Here is a 17,567-nt window from a genome sequence, read left to right as displayed (position 1 = left end):
AGGAGATATTATTACTGAAATGAAGGAAAGATTGTGTCACTGGACCAATTACATCCAAAAGCTATTTAATCATGAAAGCGAAGAACTATCATTAGAAACCACAGTGGATACCGGACCACCAATATTACGGAAAGAAGTCATCTATGCCATAAAAAACACAAAAGAGGGCAAATCTACCGGACCAGATGATGCCCATCGAATTATTAAAACTCATTGATGAAGATGTTATTCATATAATGGGTTAACTCTTTAAATCGAATATATCAGACTTCCACAATCCCCAGACAATGGCTGCAATCGACCTTTGTAGCAATATCCAAAAAGTTAAGTGCAATATCCTGCTCAGATCACAGAACAATAGCTTTATTGAGTCACACACTTAAAACATTTTTAAAAATATTACACAAAAGGATTGTTAAAACTCTTGAATAATATGAAATTAGTGACAAACAATTTGGCTTTAGAAATGGTATGGGCACAAGAGACGCTTTTTTTGGCTTAATGTGCTGGTCGGAGATGCATGCATATAAATCAGAATATGTAGAGATAGTTCAAACACTCCTGACCATGGAGCTGCGCGAAGGCGGAGTCAAATTCACGTAAAGGCAGAAAGGTTCTATTGTAAGTGGAATTATACAGTGCATAGTACAATGCGTTTCGCATGGAAGTGGGGACTAAACCAAATTTCGTCTACTGCGCCGTGGTCAGGAGTGCTTGCACTATCTCTACTTAGGTTTTGTAGATTTTGAAAAGGCATTTGATAAGGTTAAACATAAAAAAATAGTAGAAATATTAAAAAGCAAAAATATTGACAGTCGTGATAAAAAAATTATATCTAATCTATCTTGGAATCAAACTGGTAAGGTAATAGTTGACAACCAGAACACACTAGATATCAAAATACAGACAGGAGTCCGCCAGGGTTGCGTGCTGTCACCACTACTCTTCAATGTCTACAGTAAAGCGGTATTTTAAGAAGCGCTCTCAGATTTAAGGTATATCTTACAAATATATAGAAGTTTTGAATAACTTGCCCTTTGCAGATGATACAATAATAATGACGTGTAACAACAATGATATTCATAAAGTAATGCAATGACTTTAATGAATGCTAGACGTACTGATTGATATACGACGTAAATGCATGGAATGGAACCACCATATAAGGTGGAATAGGAATATCCCCCAATAGGAAATCGTTCAGTAGCAAGACCACGAAAACGATGGAACGACAACTTAGTGGAGGAACATTGACCTTTCATTTTTATGTGTTTGGCTATTTTTGTTAATATCTTGCCTGCATATTTTTATTAAGATTGAAATTGTAATAGACTGGGCCGGCTTACATTTATAATCATGTTTAAGGTTCGCTCAAATAGGGAAATATTTGTCGAAATTGTAGCTAACTTTCTGTCAAGAAGACGGCACAAAAAAAGAATAATATTTAAAACAAAAGCCAGCATTATTCAGAAACCAACGAATTGCATGAGGCCGTCATAATGAGTAGAGAAAAATTAGAATTACTGCCAAAGTACTTTTAAATGCTTAAAATAAGTAACTTCCTTTATTATTTAATGCATAAAACTGATATTTTTAAATACCCTTGAAAACAACAGATTCATGCAACAATCACATTGACCTTTCGCGACTTGATTAGTAAGATAAACGGAATTCCCACAGCATGTTTGTTATTCTAAAATGACTTACCAGTTGCCCGCAAGCTCGGGTCGGCACAAACACTCACGTCCACCATATTTTAACAATTTTGATTAAACTACAAGTGGCCATAAATGAAATAATTGTTTATCGATATAAAAACCAAACAACCTTCATAATTCCGCGCTATGGATTTGACTGACTAATCTTATCTTATAATAAAAGAAAACACTTTATTCATATTTATCTTTGTTGGTTATGTGCGGGAATGCTCGAAAAGTTTTACGTTACATTTAGCAGTGCTGTGGGTTGTGTTGTGAAGGTGTTTAATCAAATAGTAAGCACGATTTCTTCAATATAGTAATGTTTTGAATTACACATTACACCACACTTTAATGTTTTAAAATAATTCACTCTTGCTGGTGATTCACTAGCTCTTATCGTTGTTTTTATTTCATCTCGTGTGAACCAGTTTATAGAATCGCAAGAAACTACTATTGTGTTGTTGGTTGTTGTATATAAACGGTTTATTTTTATATCCATTCGACGATACAGTGTTGCAAGTGTTAAGGTCAAGTCGTCTGGTATTTTATTTGCGCAAACTAGTGTATTTCTTATATGAAATCTTATGTTATCAATAATAGCTTTAACTCTTTTTATTTTTGATTATTATAACTGATTCGACACTCATAAATTGATATTAATATTTTTTTGATACTAAAATAAAAGCAGTAAAATGTGTATTTTCTATATCTTTGACAGGTAGGAAACTAGCATTTCAAAAGTGAAACTATTTTATGAAATGCCTCTAGATCGGACGCTGCTTTCAAATATTTTAAAAATTAATTAACACTGTTGTTTCTGTTATGTAGGATATATGCCATGTCTTTTAATATTTAGTTTTATCTGCCTCACTTATAATAAGAATTTATACACTTTATATACATTATAAAATACACTGCCCCACAAAATTAACCGGACACAAAGTTTACTTTAATTAAGATTAAAAAGCATTACAGAAACTTAAAAATTACACTATTTTTTATTATATGTTTTCCTAAAAAATCAACGAAGTACAAATTAAATTTTTTTATTCTTCTTTTTTTCTTTTGATGTAGACATGACTCTGTCTGTTTTTCAATGTGCCTCCAGTAAGTTGTCGTTCCATCGTTTTCTTGGTCTTCCTACTGATCGTTTTCCTATTGGGGAACCGTCTCTAGCCCTCTTTACTACTCTATTTGTTGTCATTCGGCTTATATGATCGTTCCATTCTACTCTTCTATTTCTTAAGCAGTCCTTGATATTCTCAACTTTGCTTCTACGTCGTTCTCAACTTTCTTTTGGTCCTCTGTGTCAGGTCGTGTTTTAGTCTATTATTGTTGTTCTTCGTCTTCTTTTTCTTCCTCTTTATAAGCAATTTTGCTTGTTCAATGGCGGATTAATACATCTATGGAAGGAATTCACTTCATCTTCTACAGAAGATGAAGTGATGAAGTGATTCTGAATACAGAATCTACGTTCCTGTATTTGGCTCTATACCATATATTAAAAAATTAATTAAAATCATTTGTAAAAGGTATATATTTAAAAACCCAAACGGGCTGTGTTAGACAAAACGTTTTCGGAATCCATCATTCCATCATCGGTGTCCTAGAAAATATGTAACCACTTAATTAAAAAGAACATGAAGTTTAAATTTTGACCAAGGTTAATGTAAAGTGTGGTTAATACTTACTAGGAGTACATGAATGTAGCCACTAAATATATGGGTAAAAACCCGTTAACAAATAATTAGTTACATTTGTTTGACATTATATCTTATAAATAATTAGGATGTTAAAGTTACCGTTGGATTAGGTAACATGGCGATATATGACTCCACGTTGAAGTTGCAAGTCCTGAGACGGTGTGTCTACGAGGACTTTATGGAAGCAACTGATTGAAATGACAATGTTGACAAGTTAGGACGGAAGTCGTAACAGAGTAGTCAATATAACTGTATGTGTCTACTTAAGACAAAAGCCAACGTTACTTAAAATTGTTAGAGTAAAAAATTTTAAATTAAAATAACAGTATCAACCATCAATTTTGTTATTTTTAAAAATTATGTATATGAGATGAAATGTGGAGAGAAGATTATGTGGTTATAGTTAGGCAACCAACTATACATGTGTGTGGTAGTGTAGTGAAATAGAGATTTTAATATTTTAAAATCTATTTTAATATATTATATAGTATTTATTATATATAGTATTTATTTAATATATTAAAATCTCTATTTCACTACACTACCATACACATGTATAGTTGGTTGCCTAACTATAACCACATAATCTTCTCTCCACATTTCATCTCATATACATAATTTTTAAAAATAACAACATTGATGATTGATACTGTTATATTAATTTAAAATTTTTTACTCTAACAATTTTAAATAACGTTGGCTTTTGTCTTAAGTAGACACATACAGTTATATTGACTACTCTGTTACGACTTCCGTTCTAACTTGTCAACATTGTCATTTCAATCAGTTGCTTCCATAAAGTCCTCGTAGACACACCGTCTCAGGACTTGCAACTTCAACGTGGAGTCATATATCGCCATGTTACCTAATCCAACGGTAACTTTAACATCCTAATTATTTATAAGATATAATGTCGAACAAATGTAACTAATTATTTGTTAACGGGTTTTTACCCATAAATTTAGTGGCTACATTCATGTACTCCTAGTAAGTATTAACCACACTTTTCTTTAACCTTGGTCAAAATTTAAACTTCATGTTCTTTTTAATTAAGTGGTTACATATTTTCTAGGACACCGATGATGGAATGATGAATTCCGAAAAAGAATATATACCTTTTACAAAGGATTTTAATTAATTTTTCTTATCTCTACAGTTTCCAGTAGCCTTTGTGTTGTGGCTGTGTCGTCTTGTTTCTGAGGCATATGTCATTATTGGTCTTACACTGGGTTTATAAATTTTTGACTTCATCTCTCTGTTTCGCCATATGTGTTATTAAGGCATCCTGCCACTCTATTTGCTTATTCTACTTGATCTCTCACTTCTTTGTCCAGGTCTTCATAGCTAAACGGTGTAATTCCCCTCTTTTAAATATGTCTATCTTCTATCCAGTCTTTTCTGTTCTTCAGGTTTTCAAGTATTTTCCGAAGTTCCTGTACATTTATATTAAGTTCTTCATTTGTGGTAGTTTTTGTGATTTTTTCGGTTTTAGCGTCATTTGTTCTTCTCTGCATTTAGCTTTTTTAGGTAGTCAATCCACTTATCCTTTTCTATGAGTTTTGGTTCTATTAGTTCCTTTACCTTTGTTATTTGACCTCTTATATTTCCTTTTGCTGACCGCAAAAATCATGTTCCATTTCTTTCGAAAAGCATTTCCAGTGATCATTTTTTATTTTTCTTACAAGTGCACGTGTTTCGTTTCTAATTGTTTTGTAATTATGGTAGGTCTCTTGTGTTTTGGTTGACATGTATTTCAGGTAAGCTTTTTTCTTTTCTTTACATTTTTCCTTCACTTCTGTACAAAACCATTGAGTTCTTCGACTTGGGAACGATTTATTTTTATTTATATTTCTTTCACCAAGAACTTCCTTGGCCGAGGCTAAGATATTAGACCTGCTTTCTTCGACTTCATCACTTTGTGATTTGTGTTTCTGCTTTTTTCGGTTATTCTTTTTTGGAATAGGTCTCTTGTGGAGTCATCCTGTAAGCTTTCGACTTTTATCTTTGTGGTGTATTCTGGTATTTTGTTATCACATATATGTGTTTTCATTTGAATTTTGCACAATACCAATTTATGATCGCTTCCTATTTCTGCTGATGTTAGTGCTCTTACATCCAAGATTTGAGAGGGTTGTAACTCTCCATTCGACAGAATATAGTCTATCATAGATCTTTGTCCTCTACTGTTTTCAAAAGTGTATTTTTATAGTTCTTTGTTAGGGAAAACGTATTATTAACACGTATCTAGTTTATGCTGCAGAGGTGCGTCAGAATGTCCCCGTTTTCATTTCTGATATTTTCGTTATATCGCTGTTTTATTAAGTAAGTTAATCATCAGTTCTACGTTTTCGTTTTTAACATTCTTGTTGCGTTTTTCCTAAATTTTGGGTATTACTTGATTGCCTTTTCGAGCGTTAAAATCCTCAATATTATCATTTTCTCTCCAACTTGATCTACTACTTGTTGTATTTCGTCATAAAACGTTTCCCTTGTTGTTTGAGACTTATTATTTTCTATAAATGTACTTAATTATATTTCTTCTCTATTTTTATCCTTGCTGTTACAATCTGTTCTGTTATACATTGACATTTTTTCCTAACATGTATTGGCACTGCTTGAGGTAATGACGGGATGGATTGGCAAGATTATTAACCCACCAATCATAAAAACGAATACTGCTCAAAGAAACATTTTTTTATTCTAAAGTAAGATATTTCCCAAATCGAAATCATAAAATAATTCTAAAATATAAATATTAAAATCAAGTATTTTTTTCGAGCTTGAACAGAACTAGATCAAAGCAGCAATCTCGTTTTGCAGTAATTGTTCCCACTCGTTTACCAGCTCGCCATAATTATACCTATCTACAAGGGTGGATTGATTAAAACTAGCCTTTGATAGAAAAAACAAGTTTTTTGGAATTAAATCGATTTATTTCTCAACACAGTCCCCTTTTAGCTTGATACACTTTTTAGACGATGTTCCAATTTTTTTATCTCATCCGAATAGTACTTTTACTCGAGATCTTCAAAATAGGCCGAAGTTTCAGCGACGACTTCATCATTTGTTGCGAAACGGCGTCCTCCGAGCCATTTTTTAGGTTTGGGAACAGGAAAAAATCGCTGGCGCAAAATCTGGGGAATACGGTGAATGTTCAACCAATTTATAGCACAATTCGTGTAATTTTGCCATGGCGACGGCTGATCGGTGAGCCGGTGCATTGTCTTAGTGAAAGAGCACTTTTTTGCGTTTCAAACCGGGGCGTTTTCGACACAATTCGGCATCGAATCGATCCATTAATGCTGCATAGTACTCACCATTGATTGTTTTTCCTTTTTCCAATTAGTCGATGTGGATGATGCCCTTTGCATCCCAGAAATCAGTCGCCATCACTTTGCCAGCCGAATGTGCACTCTTTGTCAGGCGTTTTGATATTATGTATTCTCTTAAGAGTGTAGGAGCAAAATTTCGGACCAATGCTTTTTAAATGCACTTATTTTTTTTGAATCCCGGAAAAACTAATAAGTATTTTTTTTGTTTGTTTTATGTTTATTGTATGTTTATTTTAGTAAGTTAGAGGGGTGAAAAAGAAGAGAACATTAAGTGTGATTTTTAGTTTCAAATATATTTCAAATATCTCATTTAGATAAATTTTATTGTACGTTTAAATTTTTCAAAAATATTTATTAGTTTTCTCAGGATTCGAAAAAAAATGAATGCATTTAAACAGCATTGGCCCGAAATTTTGCGCCTACTCTCTTAATGATATAAATAGTTTGCATCTTTCACTAGCTTGTATATTATGTTTTTAGGTTAAGATATGGGAGACGCAGTAATAGAAGTGGATGGAATTCCTGAGGAGAGACAAAAGATGATCAAGCACTTTCACCATGCAAGAAGCAGCATTATTGACTTTAAGGCGCAAATATTGGAAAAAGTCCTAAACAACGCTAAAGAAGAAATAGAAGAAATAGTCAAGTATTACACCGAAGATTTGGAAAATCATCCTGAAGATGGATTAATGAAATACAGATATAAAACACACAGTAAAAAAACAATTTTGATTATAGCATGCACCGAAAAAAATGTTACTCCGGAAACTCTGGACGTATTATGTTCTGCGATAAAGGCTAGATACAATAAAATTGATTATATAGATGACCTTTATTACGGGTGGGAGCCAATACATTATGTAGCCAAATGTGCAGATGTAGAAAAACTCGAAGTTATTTTAAAGCAAATACCAGAATCTACTAATTCTTTAACGTACTTCTCCGAAAATCCATTACATATCTTATTACAATATAAAAAGTCGGTTTCGCCTTTTGAGGTCATATTACATAACGGTATTGAGCCTAAACTAACTACAATTATCGGTCCGGAACCAAAAGATATAGTAACTTGTGCCGATCTCCTTATTACTAGTGGTGCAGATGTTAATCACACCAACTTTTGGAATGAAACTCCAATCTGTTTGGCTGTAAGATATAGATATACTCAGTTAGTACAGCTGCTACTAAAAATAGATTATCTAGATATAGACACATGTACAGAATCAGGAAAAACTATTCGAGAATACCTGAAACTCAACTTGTTTACCGATCTACCTCAGTCATATGTTCAAGAGGATCCCACAGTCATCAAATTTAATCTTTTGAAGGCAGGTGATGTAGAAAGATTTATACAGTATAATGCAGAAAGTATAATGAACAATACAAACTATTTCGATGGTTATGATGATTACACAACCTGTGGAAATATGCTACAGCTTTGTATGCGAAAAGGTTTTCTGGAATATTTACACGATGAACGCAGTAAACTCAAGCGGCTGACTAATTATGACATAAACGATACTCCAATGCTTACAATTTTCAAATCAAAAGGTTACTTAAAGTAAGAAAATAAATATTTATTTATAATTACAAGTATATCTAGCTATAGTTATAGAATTGGTGGTTTCTTAATCGACATTTGGGTTTAATAACACAACCAAACAAAACAAACCATACACTGGTTTTTAACTTCCAGAAAGTATCATCAGCTTGACATGTTTCAGGCACAGGAAGCTAATGTTTCAGTGAAATATGTCAAGTTGACGATATTTTGTGGAATTGCGGATTTCATGCCAGGTTCATTTCAAGTTTTTTTTTATAATAACTAAGGTATCTTTCTATTTTTAAGCAAATTGCAAATATATAATTTGTCCCAATACTTTAGAATACCGAAACCAATTGTCCGCAGTAATGTTCCGTTTTGTTCCTCTTAGAGGCTTACATAATCTCTTTACCACTTCCGATGGAGAATTACTTACAACAAAAGGACCTGGTGGTTGTTGCCTCAAATATGGCTCCAAATTGCAAGTATAAAAGGCCATTGAATCTGCTTGGAAGTGCAAATATTTTTAATCCATATTTATTTGGTTGATTAGGTATATAGGTTACATATTCAAACGACGTATAACCGTTTTTGAAATTAAAAGTAAACATTTCAAAAATCTCTCGTATGGGAAAAATTTATCTAATAATTTTCTTTCTTCACGTGAACCTATATCATCAAACCTTAGGTGTTGTAGTAAAAATTTAAATCGGTACCTGGACATTGTTAGTCGAAACATCTCAATTCCTGTACCGTGTTTATTCCAAAGTTCGTCTGTGCTTAACCTGCCACTTTTCAAAACACCTGCCAAATAGAGTAAACCAATAAAAGCACGAATTTTTAAAACATCTGTTTCTTTTGCGTTTCTCTCTCGATTATAGTTTTTTGGGTGTGTCGAATATGTTTGTTTGTACATTCAAAAATAATGTTTATGTAACGTGTTCTAACAATTTCTTGAAGGAATAGGTTTCATCCATTTAGTAGTTGTGTCTTTACCAAGAAAGAAAGGCCCAGCACAAACCATCAATTCAGCACTTTACGTGTCAGAAATTTCTTGATCTGTATCACTGTTTTCATCCATTTTTGTTCTGTTATTTTCTTCTTCGTCTTCTTCTTCGTCATCGTCTTACTCAATATTTTCATTCTCGTTATCGACTCGAAGGCATTCGTCCACTAGTTTTTTGTTCTCATACGCTGGCCTCATACACATCAACGAATAGGATGCGACTGACGCTTGGTATGAATAAATCAATTAACATTTACAGAAGGTACATGGACGAACGAGAAAAAAGGGTTGGTAGTTTTTGAAAAATTAAGTTTAGATGTACATGTATATAAATGCACGAAGCGCTTTTTTGAAATTCGGCCTAGTATAAGATAATTCACTTCATAGTCAGAACTAAGGACTGTGGAGGGTTAATATTTCTATTGTAGGTATTTTATTGCTTCTATGGTAATCGTATATTGTGGTTGTCAATAGTTTTATTAGTGAAACATCTTTAGGTCTTGAATATATATCGCTACGTTTAATGTGACCATAAAATTCTTGGTTCCTTTTGAACTATTTTGTATACAGTTGAAAGTGAAATTTCTGCTAAATGAAAAGTTGCTCGTGTCAACAGTTTTTCATCGAAGCCGAATTTCTTATGTCCATTTTTGTACACATTGAAATATTCTTGCTGTGATTCAGCATTTAAATTCATTCGGTTCTTTTTTACAGGTACTTTTTTTCCGGAAATTATATTCTGGAACTTTCTACAAAATCAATGTCATTATCGTACGCAACATTTTTAACCACATTGTTCCACGGACGCCATATCACTACCTATTCAAAATAATTAAATTTCAGCAAACATCAATCCACACTCTACCAACGAACTGCTTCCCAACTAAATCGCTTCGTAAAGGTATCTGGTCGGTTGTAAAACACAAGGGATCAAACGCCTCCGCATTTAAAGCATTATACAATATACGTTACCGTAACTATAACTTATAAGTTGGCTTTGTCTTTTTCTTTTCTTTTTTTTTTGTTTTATATCGTATCTCTTCTTCTTTAAAAAATTTAGTCAGTTTAATATTAATTGTTTAAAGGTTAACCTATTTTAAAATTTTTATGGGTTGTATATAATATATTCAATAGATATACAACCTATATAATGGCATAACGTCTAAATCGCATCCTCTTCGTGGTCGTAAATTTCCAATGTTACGCGTGACGTTTTCACGTCAAAATGTCATACTTGACGTCAAAACGTCACATTTTCTCGTCAATGCGTCATGCAACCACAGGAAGTGGTTGCAATTTATGGGTTGCGCCAGGATATAGGTTGCATATATACTATCTTGTAATATTTTAAATAGTTAATACATATCAGGCCACAAAATTGGTCACATATTTTGTAACATTTTTAATAAATACATGTTTGTTTTTTAGGTGCATTATATATTTGTTGGATAATGGTGCCGATCCGTTCAAAACATCGAGAAAATTTCCAACAAATCTTCTGGAGTATGCTTCGTTACGGGGATATTATCCATTCGTTGCCGTTCTTATGCAACATAAATACAGCAAGATCAACTCTAACGGAATATTCCCGGTTCTCTCCAAAATGTACAATAAATACAAAATGCCCTTGAATAACTACGACTTTTATAGATATTGCGTTTTATATTTACTTCTAAATAGGTTAGTATATCTGGTTAGACTAAACCAGGAAACGTTAACAGCCAAACGACGTGCAATATTAAATAAGCTTCTTCATCATTTGAATCTTGAAGCCAATGACAAGAGGGTGGACGATTCCGAAATAATTTGTCAAGTATTACACTTGGGTGCGAGTTTGACTTCGATCGATGAAACGAAGAATCATAATCATGATGTATCTAATGGGATCAATGTTACGTTCAACAAGGAATCTAATAACATTACAATCAAAGAAAATAAAATGGCGATAGAACGAATAAATCAACATATTTTAAAAATGCATCTTGACGATTCCATAAATGGAAGAAAATTTAAGTACGACACCATTATACAAGATGATGAGGTAGTTTATAATGAAAATCGAACACTACATTTTTTGGCAAAAGACGAACATAAAAAACATTTACTTTGCCATCCCTTACTAATACAGTTAGTTAAAAATAAATGGTATAAGGTTCGGTGGTTCTTTTATGCCGACTTAATATTTTACGCTCTTCTTCTTATAAATATTTATGCTTACATGATATCTTTACGTTTTAACTATTTCTACACTTTTTTAAACTGGTTCTATTATTTTTCAATCGGGTTTCATGTCATAAAAGAAGGTTTACAACTATTTTTTTTGTATAGGTGGAAGTATTTCTTGGATCTTTCAAATATTCTAGAAGTTACTACTATTATCAGCTGCTTATGGACCATTATGTATCCCAACATTTACACGTCCATTCTTGCGATGCTTTTTTCAACGTTCATATTTTTTGTTATGCTAGGACAGCTTCCTTTCTTTACCAAATACACCATCATATTCAGTTCTATAAAATATTTCTTTCAGTATACTGGATTTTATTTTATATTATTCGTATGTTTTGCTCTCTGCTTTTACATTGTTGCACCTTTTGAAGACAGTAAAGATAAATCTCCAGATTGGGGTGGCATGTTTAAAAGTCTGTTTTACACATTAATTTTCTTTACAGGGGAATTTCACGAAAATGTTCTAGAACCTATTGATTATCCAATTTTTGGCAGAATCATCATGACAATTTTTATCATTGCTATGACGATTATCTTGAACAATCTCCTGGTGGGGTTAATAGTGGCCGATATGGATAAGATACAGAAGACAAGTAGGTTGCACAAACAAATCAAACTTGTTAGTTTTATTAAAAGTACGAACACGTTTGCAAAACGATTGCATACTTTTAAGTACATGGATTTTGTTAAACGAATTATTAATCAAGTAAACATTTTTCATAAAGGTAAGCCCAAAATACTTAAGTATGTCGACCTGAACCACTTTGATGACGATAATAAAGCGTATCTTAGGGAAATCAAGAAATACCAGCCATTTAAAAGACACATGTTAAGGGATTTGTACCTTTCGTTAAAAGAATAACTGTATGTATTCACCAATAAGTTTGTTAATCTATTTTTCAAAGATTTACAATATGTTTTTAACACGTCACCAAAAGTTTCCCTTTATGTTCCATCGCCTTCTACTCTTGTGGGTTCTGTGGTACTGCAGTCACTGTCTCACCCTCATTTTCTACAGATCCTCTTTCACTGCATATTTCTTTTTTATATGCCATCCTATAGTAATTTTACTATATTTTTATTTTGGTACCTTCTGAGTGAAGTTTTGAGCTCATTAGACTTTGAATTGCAAAGAAATATATATTTGCCTGCGATTATTCGCATTTTAACTTTTCGTTCTACATTCTTGTCGTTAGTGGTTGTAGCGTCTATCTATTAGAATTCTTTGATCACCTCGAAGTTATGGCCATTTATGGTAAAACTAGTGATTTTACTTGTCGGCTAGTTATTTATTTTTTACTCAGTCAGAACAGACCTTCTTTAGCCCAATAAAGGAATATTTACCTTATATTGTGCCTATTACCATTCATAGTGTCATGTGATATCTCATATGTCGCTATACGTTTATTATTAATGAAGATGCTATGTAGTGCCCTTTTGGTAGTCGCTTTGTTTGTTTTTTCTTTCTTGGTATATTTGTTATATCCTTACTTTTCATTTAACGCATCACACCCTCAAATTGGACCAATAATAACGGAAAAATGATGGAATGCCCTTTTGGCAATGCCACCCGGTGTATTTTTTTGTCTCAAAATATTTACTACCCCTCTTTTTTTCAGTGATTTATGAAACGTCACGATTCGATGAGCTATTTAACCCTCACCACAATGGATTTTCTTATGAGATTTTACATAGTAAATGAGGCAGAAACGGTATAGTACCTTTAAAATATAATAATAATAATAATATAATAAATCTTACCTTACAATTACAGTAACCTACGATATACACATGGTTTCAAAAGTTATGCATCACCCAAAATTTTCGCTATATTAACTACTATTATAGATCATTTATAAAAAAATATACCGTTGACAGATATGTTTTGTTCAAAAGAGATACTGTTTTCTTATAATAAATAAAAATTAAAAACTAGAAAATTTATTTCTAATTAAAATGTATTTAACAATTTCACTATCTTGTATTTCCACCACGGGCATCGATGCAAGCCTGGATCTAAGCTTTAGTACTGATAACAAGTCGATCAATCGTTTCCTGTGACAGATTTTTCCATTTTTCTGTACAGGCAATTGTAAAATCTTAAATGGTTCAAGGAGGATTCCTTCGGGCGTTAGCAGCTCTGGAGAGTACATCCCATAAATTTTCAATAGGATTTATGTCTGTCGGCATCGCAGGCCACTCCAAATGATGAAAAGCTGCCTCAGGATAGTCAATAACCGCTTGTGTCCTACGTGGGCGGGCGTTATCATTCATAAATACAAAATTTTCACTCACAGCTCCTCGCCATAATATCATATAAAGTTCTAAAATCCGAGTAATGTGCTGTGTCCTGTTAAAGTCCCGTCAATAACCACCAATTCCGTGCGTCCACCTGTCATAATACTTGCAGAAAAGAAAATATGGGACGGGAATATGCTAGTTGTGCAGCTCTTAATGGCTTTTGCCTTAACAGGTTCTGATCTCGTCTAAAAAGCACATCATTCCAAATCTGTTGAGGAGCTGTATATGTTTTTGAGCCCACTGAAGGCATTACAAAATATATCTTGGTTGCAGCTGAGGAACTTTTATTGGTCGACGACTCGCAAAGCAAACTCCAAAATTTTTCTTATTGTAGTCAACTACACTCTAACTTCTGCAGCATGCCTGAAGTCTTTTTACTTAAAAAAATTTCTTCGAATAGAAATTCTGATATATTCTGTTGCGTATTGGTAACTCGGGGTCTACCAGGGCGAGCTTTATTCTGTATTGAGTTTTTCTTCAGAAGCCTATTCCATATAAGTACGTGAGACATCACTCTGAGAAACACCCACACTTTCCACCACAAACCTCTGTAAATGGCCTTCTTTAACTAAAGCGATAATTCTTGCACGGTCAACTCAGAAATTAAATTACGATTCATTAAAAATCATGTAAAAGCAGATGAATTATAATTGCCAACAAATTATTGCAGAAAACATTATCTTGAGCTTATTACAAAGCCATTTGTATTTGAATGTTGTCGTTAAATTTCGAGAGGTATCTACCATAAACAAATAGTCCAGTTACAGATGAACACAATGCTATTGCTATCTGTTTTTGTTAGTAATCGCATCAAATAAAAACGACTTTATAATGACATGCAGATACTAAATTCTACAATAATTTGGCGACAACTGTAAATGGGTATTTAAATAAAATTAAAAACCAAAATTGATGTATTTTATATGAAAAAGGCTTATTAAGTAATGTGATAAGGATACAGATTTTTGAAAGTGTAAAAATCGTAAATATAAGGGGTGAATTTTGCAAAAAAAAATTACTAATGAAATCATAAAATTTCCTAAAAAGTATACTTGATTTAGAAAAAATCGAGAGCAATATTTGCCTCCCTAGTAGGGATGTCGGATTTAATTTTCGAAAAGTGATTTTCTCATGGTATATTCCAATACTATGTTGTAATAATGGGAACAGCGAATATCAACTGTTTTTTTTAGGTATACCATCTCAATCTTTCTGTGCAATAGTGCTAGATGGTTAATTGAATCATAAGCCTATTTCTTCTTTTTTTTTTGGTGCCATATCAGGTCACTCTAATGTTAGCAATTATATTGGAGTTGTTCACGGTCTACAATCAACCAGAATAGTTTTTCGTTACTGCGTATTCCTGTTCAATCGTGAATTGATCTGACTGATTTCACCTATCATGATAAGCTGAAAGATTCTGTACCGATCTCTTCTAAGAACATGCCGTATGTATGATTTTTCTCTTATTATGATAGTTTTCGATAACTCACGAATGGCATTTGCTTTATTTAATACAGCTTCTTTGGTCTGGATTGCTGTCCAGGTTATTCGGAGCATTCTTGTATGCAACCACATCTCAAACGCCTCTAGGCAATTAATTGTATCAGCCTTCAGAGTTTATGTCTCGGTGCTATGTAACAACACCGACCAAATATAGCTTTGTTAAGCCTTTTTAAAATTTTTAAATAAATATCGAGAGTACATCTCATTTAGGACTTGTGTTGAGCAAGGTTACTGTACGGTACTTGTACAATTTCTAGTATTTCCTTAGCAATAATATATAATTTATATAGTTATAACTACTTTATTTTAATATTTATTTTTTTATTCTTGATGATACATCATTATTAGAGGTACACAAAAATTTTTGTACATAGTTTTGTTTATAAACTTAACACGTAAATTGCGCTGTGACTATAAAAGTGAACTCATTTCGTTGATATTACTCCAGAATTAATACTTAGCAGAAAAATTAAAAATTGTATAATGAATTGTGAATATATTAGATTTGTAAGATAAATAGTTTGTACGTTGTTATTATGACTGACTAAAGTAATTATTTAATTTGACAAATATATTACGTTCCTAAAAGCAAACAGATGTTTTAATAAAATTTTAATCCTTCTATATAGGTTAACTTGATACATATCTTTTTTTTGAGAAAAAATTGGAAAAAACGGAGAGAGTCCTATCACACTCCCATCAGGCCATTTCCTCCTCCCCTCAGCCCTAATCCCTTTTGGGATGTGGTGACACCATCAAGCCTTTACAGTTTTTCACGATTTCCCTCCATCCTTCCCTGACCTGGGCTAGTTGTTCGGCTTCATGTAACCCTTGGTTAATCAATCTTTTTGTTTGATCTACCCAACGGCTTGGAGATCTTCCCCTAGGTCTCTTTTCTTTAACTCTACCCTCGACTATCAGTTTTTCCATCGTACCTGTTCTTCTAGCAATGTGTCCAAAATACTGGAAATATCTCTGTTGTATTTGTTTAAGCAATCTATCCTATACTTTAAGTTGTTCTAATATCGATTAGTTATGCGATGATCAATCCAGGAGGATCAACTTGCGGCGGTATACCCACATTTCAAAAGCGTCTAGTTTATTTTTATCAGCTTTCTTTAAGGTCCACGTTTCGGATGCATATGTGGGTATGGGAAACATGAGTGCCCTTACCAGCCTTAGTTTTGTGTGTATTGTTATGCTAGAATCAGACTATCTATGGTACTACAAAGGAGAAAATGAATGAACCGTCGGAGTCGTCGGTTTCTTTATTCACAAAAGAATTACAGTAAACAAAATCTCAAAAGGATGGTCTATTTAAACATCAAAATAAGCGCAAGATATATCCTAAAGATCATTGTAGTTTATGTTTCTACTACAGGACATCCAGACAAAGAAGTCCAAATATTCTATAATTAAATTACATGTTCAATCAAGGAATATCCTCGCCACTTCTTAATAAATAGGTGAATATTTATTTTTCGAATGAGACTCCTTACAAGTAATATTGCGAAATTTTGGAAGCAAAGGCAGAAATGATAAAGGCCAACAACTAACAGTTAACTATTCTTTTGGAAAACAATCTCTATCAAATGAACAGTTACTTTTAAATAAATAAAGATGTAAATGCGGTAAACCAACACATTCGCTGCCAGCTGTCGCCAAGAAGCGTTTTGCGTCCGTGAATCAGCTGCCACTGTCACCAAATAACATTTTGCCGTACTTCAGTGAGGTGCCACTGTCGCCTTCTTGCGTTCACAAATTGTGGAAATAAATAGGTTTTTTTGCCAGTCAGCTTTACGCATAATTACTTCTTATTTTGCAGGCTCCTAGGATAAGGTTCAATTCATACATTTTTGAGTCTGGTTTTTTATCTAAAGTCCTTCATTTCCTATGCCAATATTCTTCCAAAAAATTGCAGAACACAACAGTGTTTCATTATGTTAAATACTACGATTTCATAGTTTTTAGTTTACTGCTAAGTAGACAGTATTGACATGTATTTCCTCTACTAAAAAATATAAAATATGGATTATATGCACGTACAAAGAAAATAGCCAATTCTGAATGGGGAAATAATCCAACAACTATTAAGAATATTGCCTTTACAAAAAATCAAGAGTTACTGGTGTCTTTGCCTAGTAATAAAACCTTAGACTATTTTAGATGGTTACCAACTGATGAATTTTCACAAGTTTAAAACCAATCCAAAGAATATGCAATATCTATCTTTTTGCGGAAGGAATG

The 17,567-nt window shown here is 32.9% G+C and overlaps 2 protein-coding genes across 2 annotated transcripts in view; one reads left to right on the top strand and one right to left on the bottom strand.

Annotated features, from left to right (window-relative positions):
- The window catches only part of LOC140435163 (uncharacterized), a 32,836-nt gene extending 30,988 nt beyond the window's left edge, over nucleotides 1-1,848 (bottom strand). Inside the window, exon 1 of the mRNA XM_072523916.1 lies at nucleotides 1,708-1,848. Within this exon, the coding sequence (XP_072380017.1) occupies nucleotides 1,708-1,753 (46 nt within the window). The 5' untranslated portion in view covers nucleotides 1,754-1,848. The remainder of the gene's footprint in view (nucleotides 1-1,707) is intronic.
- A 6-nt stretch (nucleotides 1,849-1,854) lies between these two features.
- On the top strand, nucleotides 1,855-15,913 carry LOC140435162 (uncharacterized). Its single transcript, XM_072523915.1, has 3 exons — nucleotides 1,855-1,993; nucleotides 7,216-8,296; nucleotides 10,713-15,913. Exons 2-3 carry the CDS (start codon nucleotides 7,224-7,226, stop codon nucleotides 12,373-12,375), a joined length of 2,736 nt encoding a protein of 911 aa, XP_072380016.1. The 5' UTR covers nucleotides 1,855-1,993; nucleotides 7,216-7,223; the 3' UTR covers nucleotides 12,376-15,913.
- Nucleotides 15,914-17,567: the final 1,654 nt, after the last annotated feature.

The sequence above is a fragment of the Diabrotica undecimpunctata genome, chromosome 2 (genome assembly GCF_040954645.1).
Source record: "Diabrotica undecimpunctata isolate CICGRU chromosome 2, icDiaUnde3, whole genome shotgun sequence".
NCBI classification, from domain to species: domain Eukaryota; kingdom Metazoa; phylum Arthropoda; class Insecta; order Coleoptera; family Chrysomelidae; genus Diabrotica; species Diabrotica undecimpunctata.
This window is presented reverse-complemented; position numbering and strand designations above follow the sequence as displayed.

Bases quoted from the DNA above. Each gene is read 5' to 3' on its own strand.
- LOC140435162 (XM_072523915.1), top strand. From the start codon at position 7,224: ATGGGAGACGCAGTAATAGAAGTGGATGGAATTCCTGAGGAGAGACAA. The intron at 8,297-10,712 runs GTAAGAAAATAA...TTTGTTTTTTAG, and splicing joins AAATCAAAAGGTTACTTAAA to GTGCATTATATATTTGTTGG.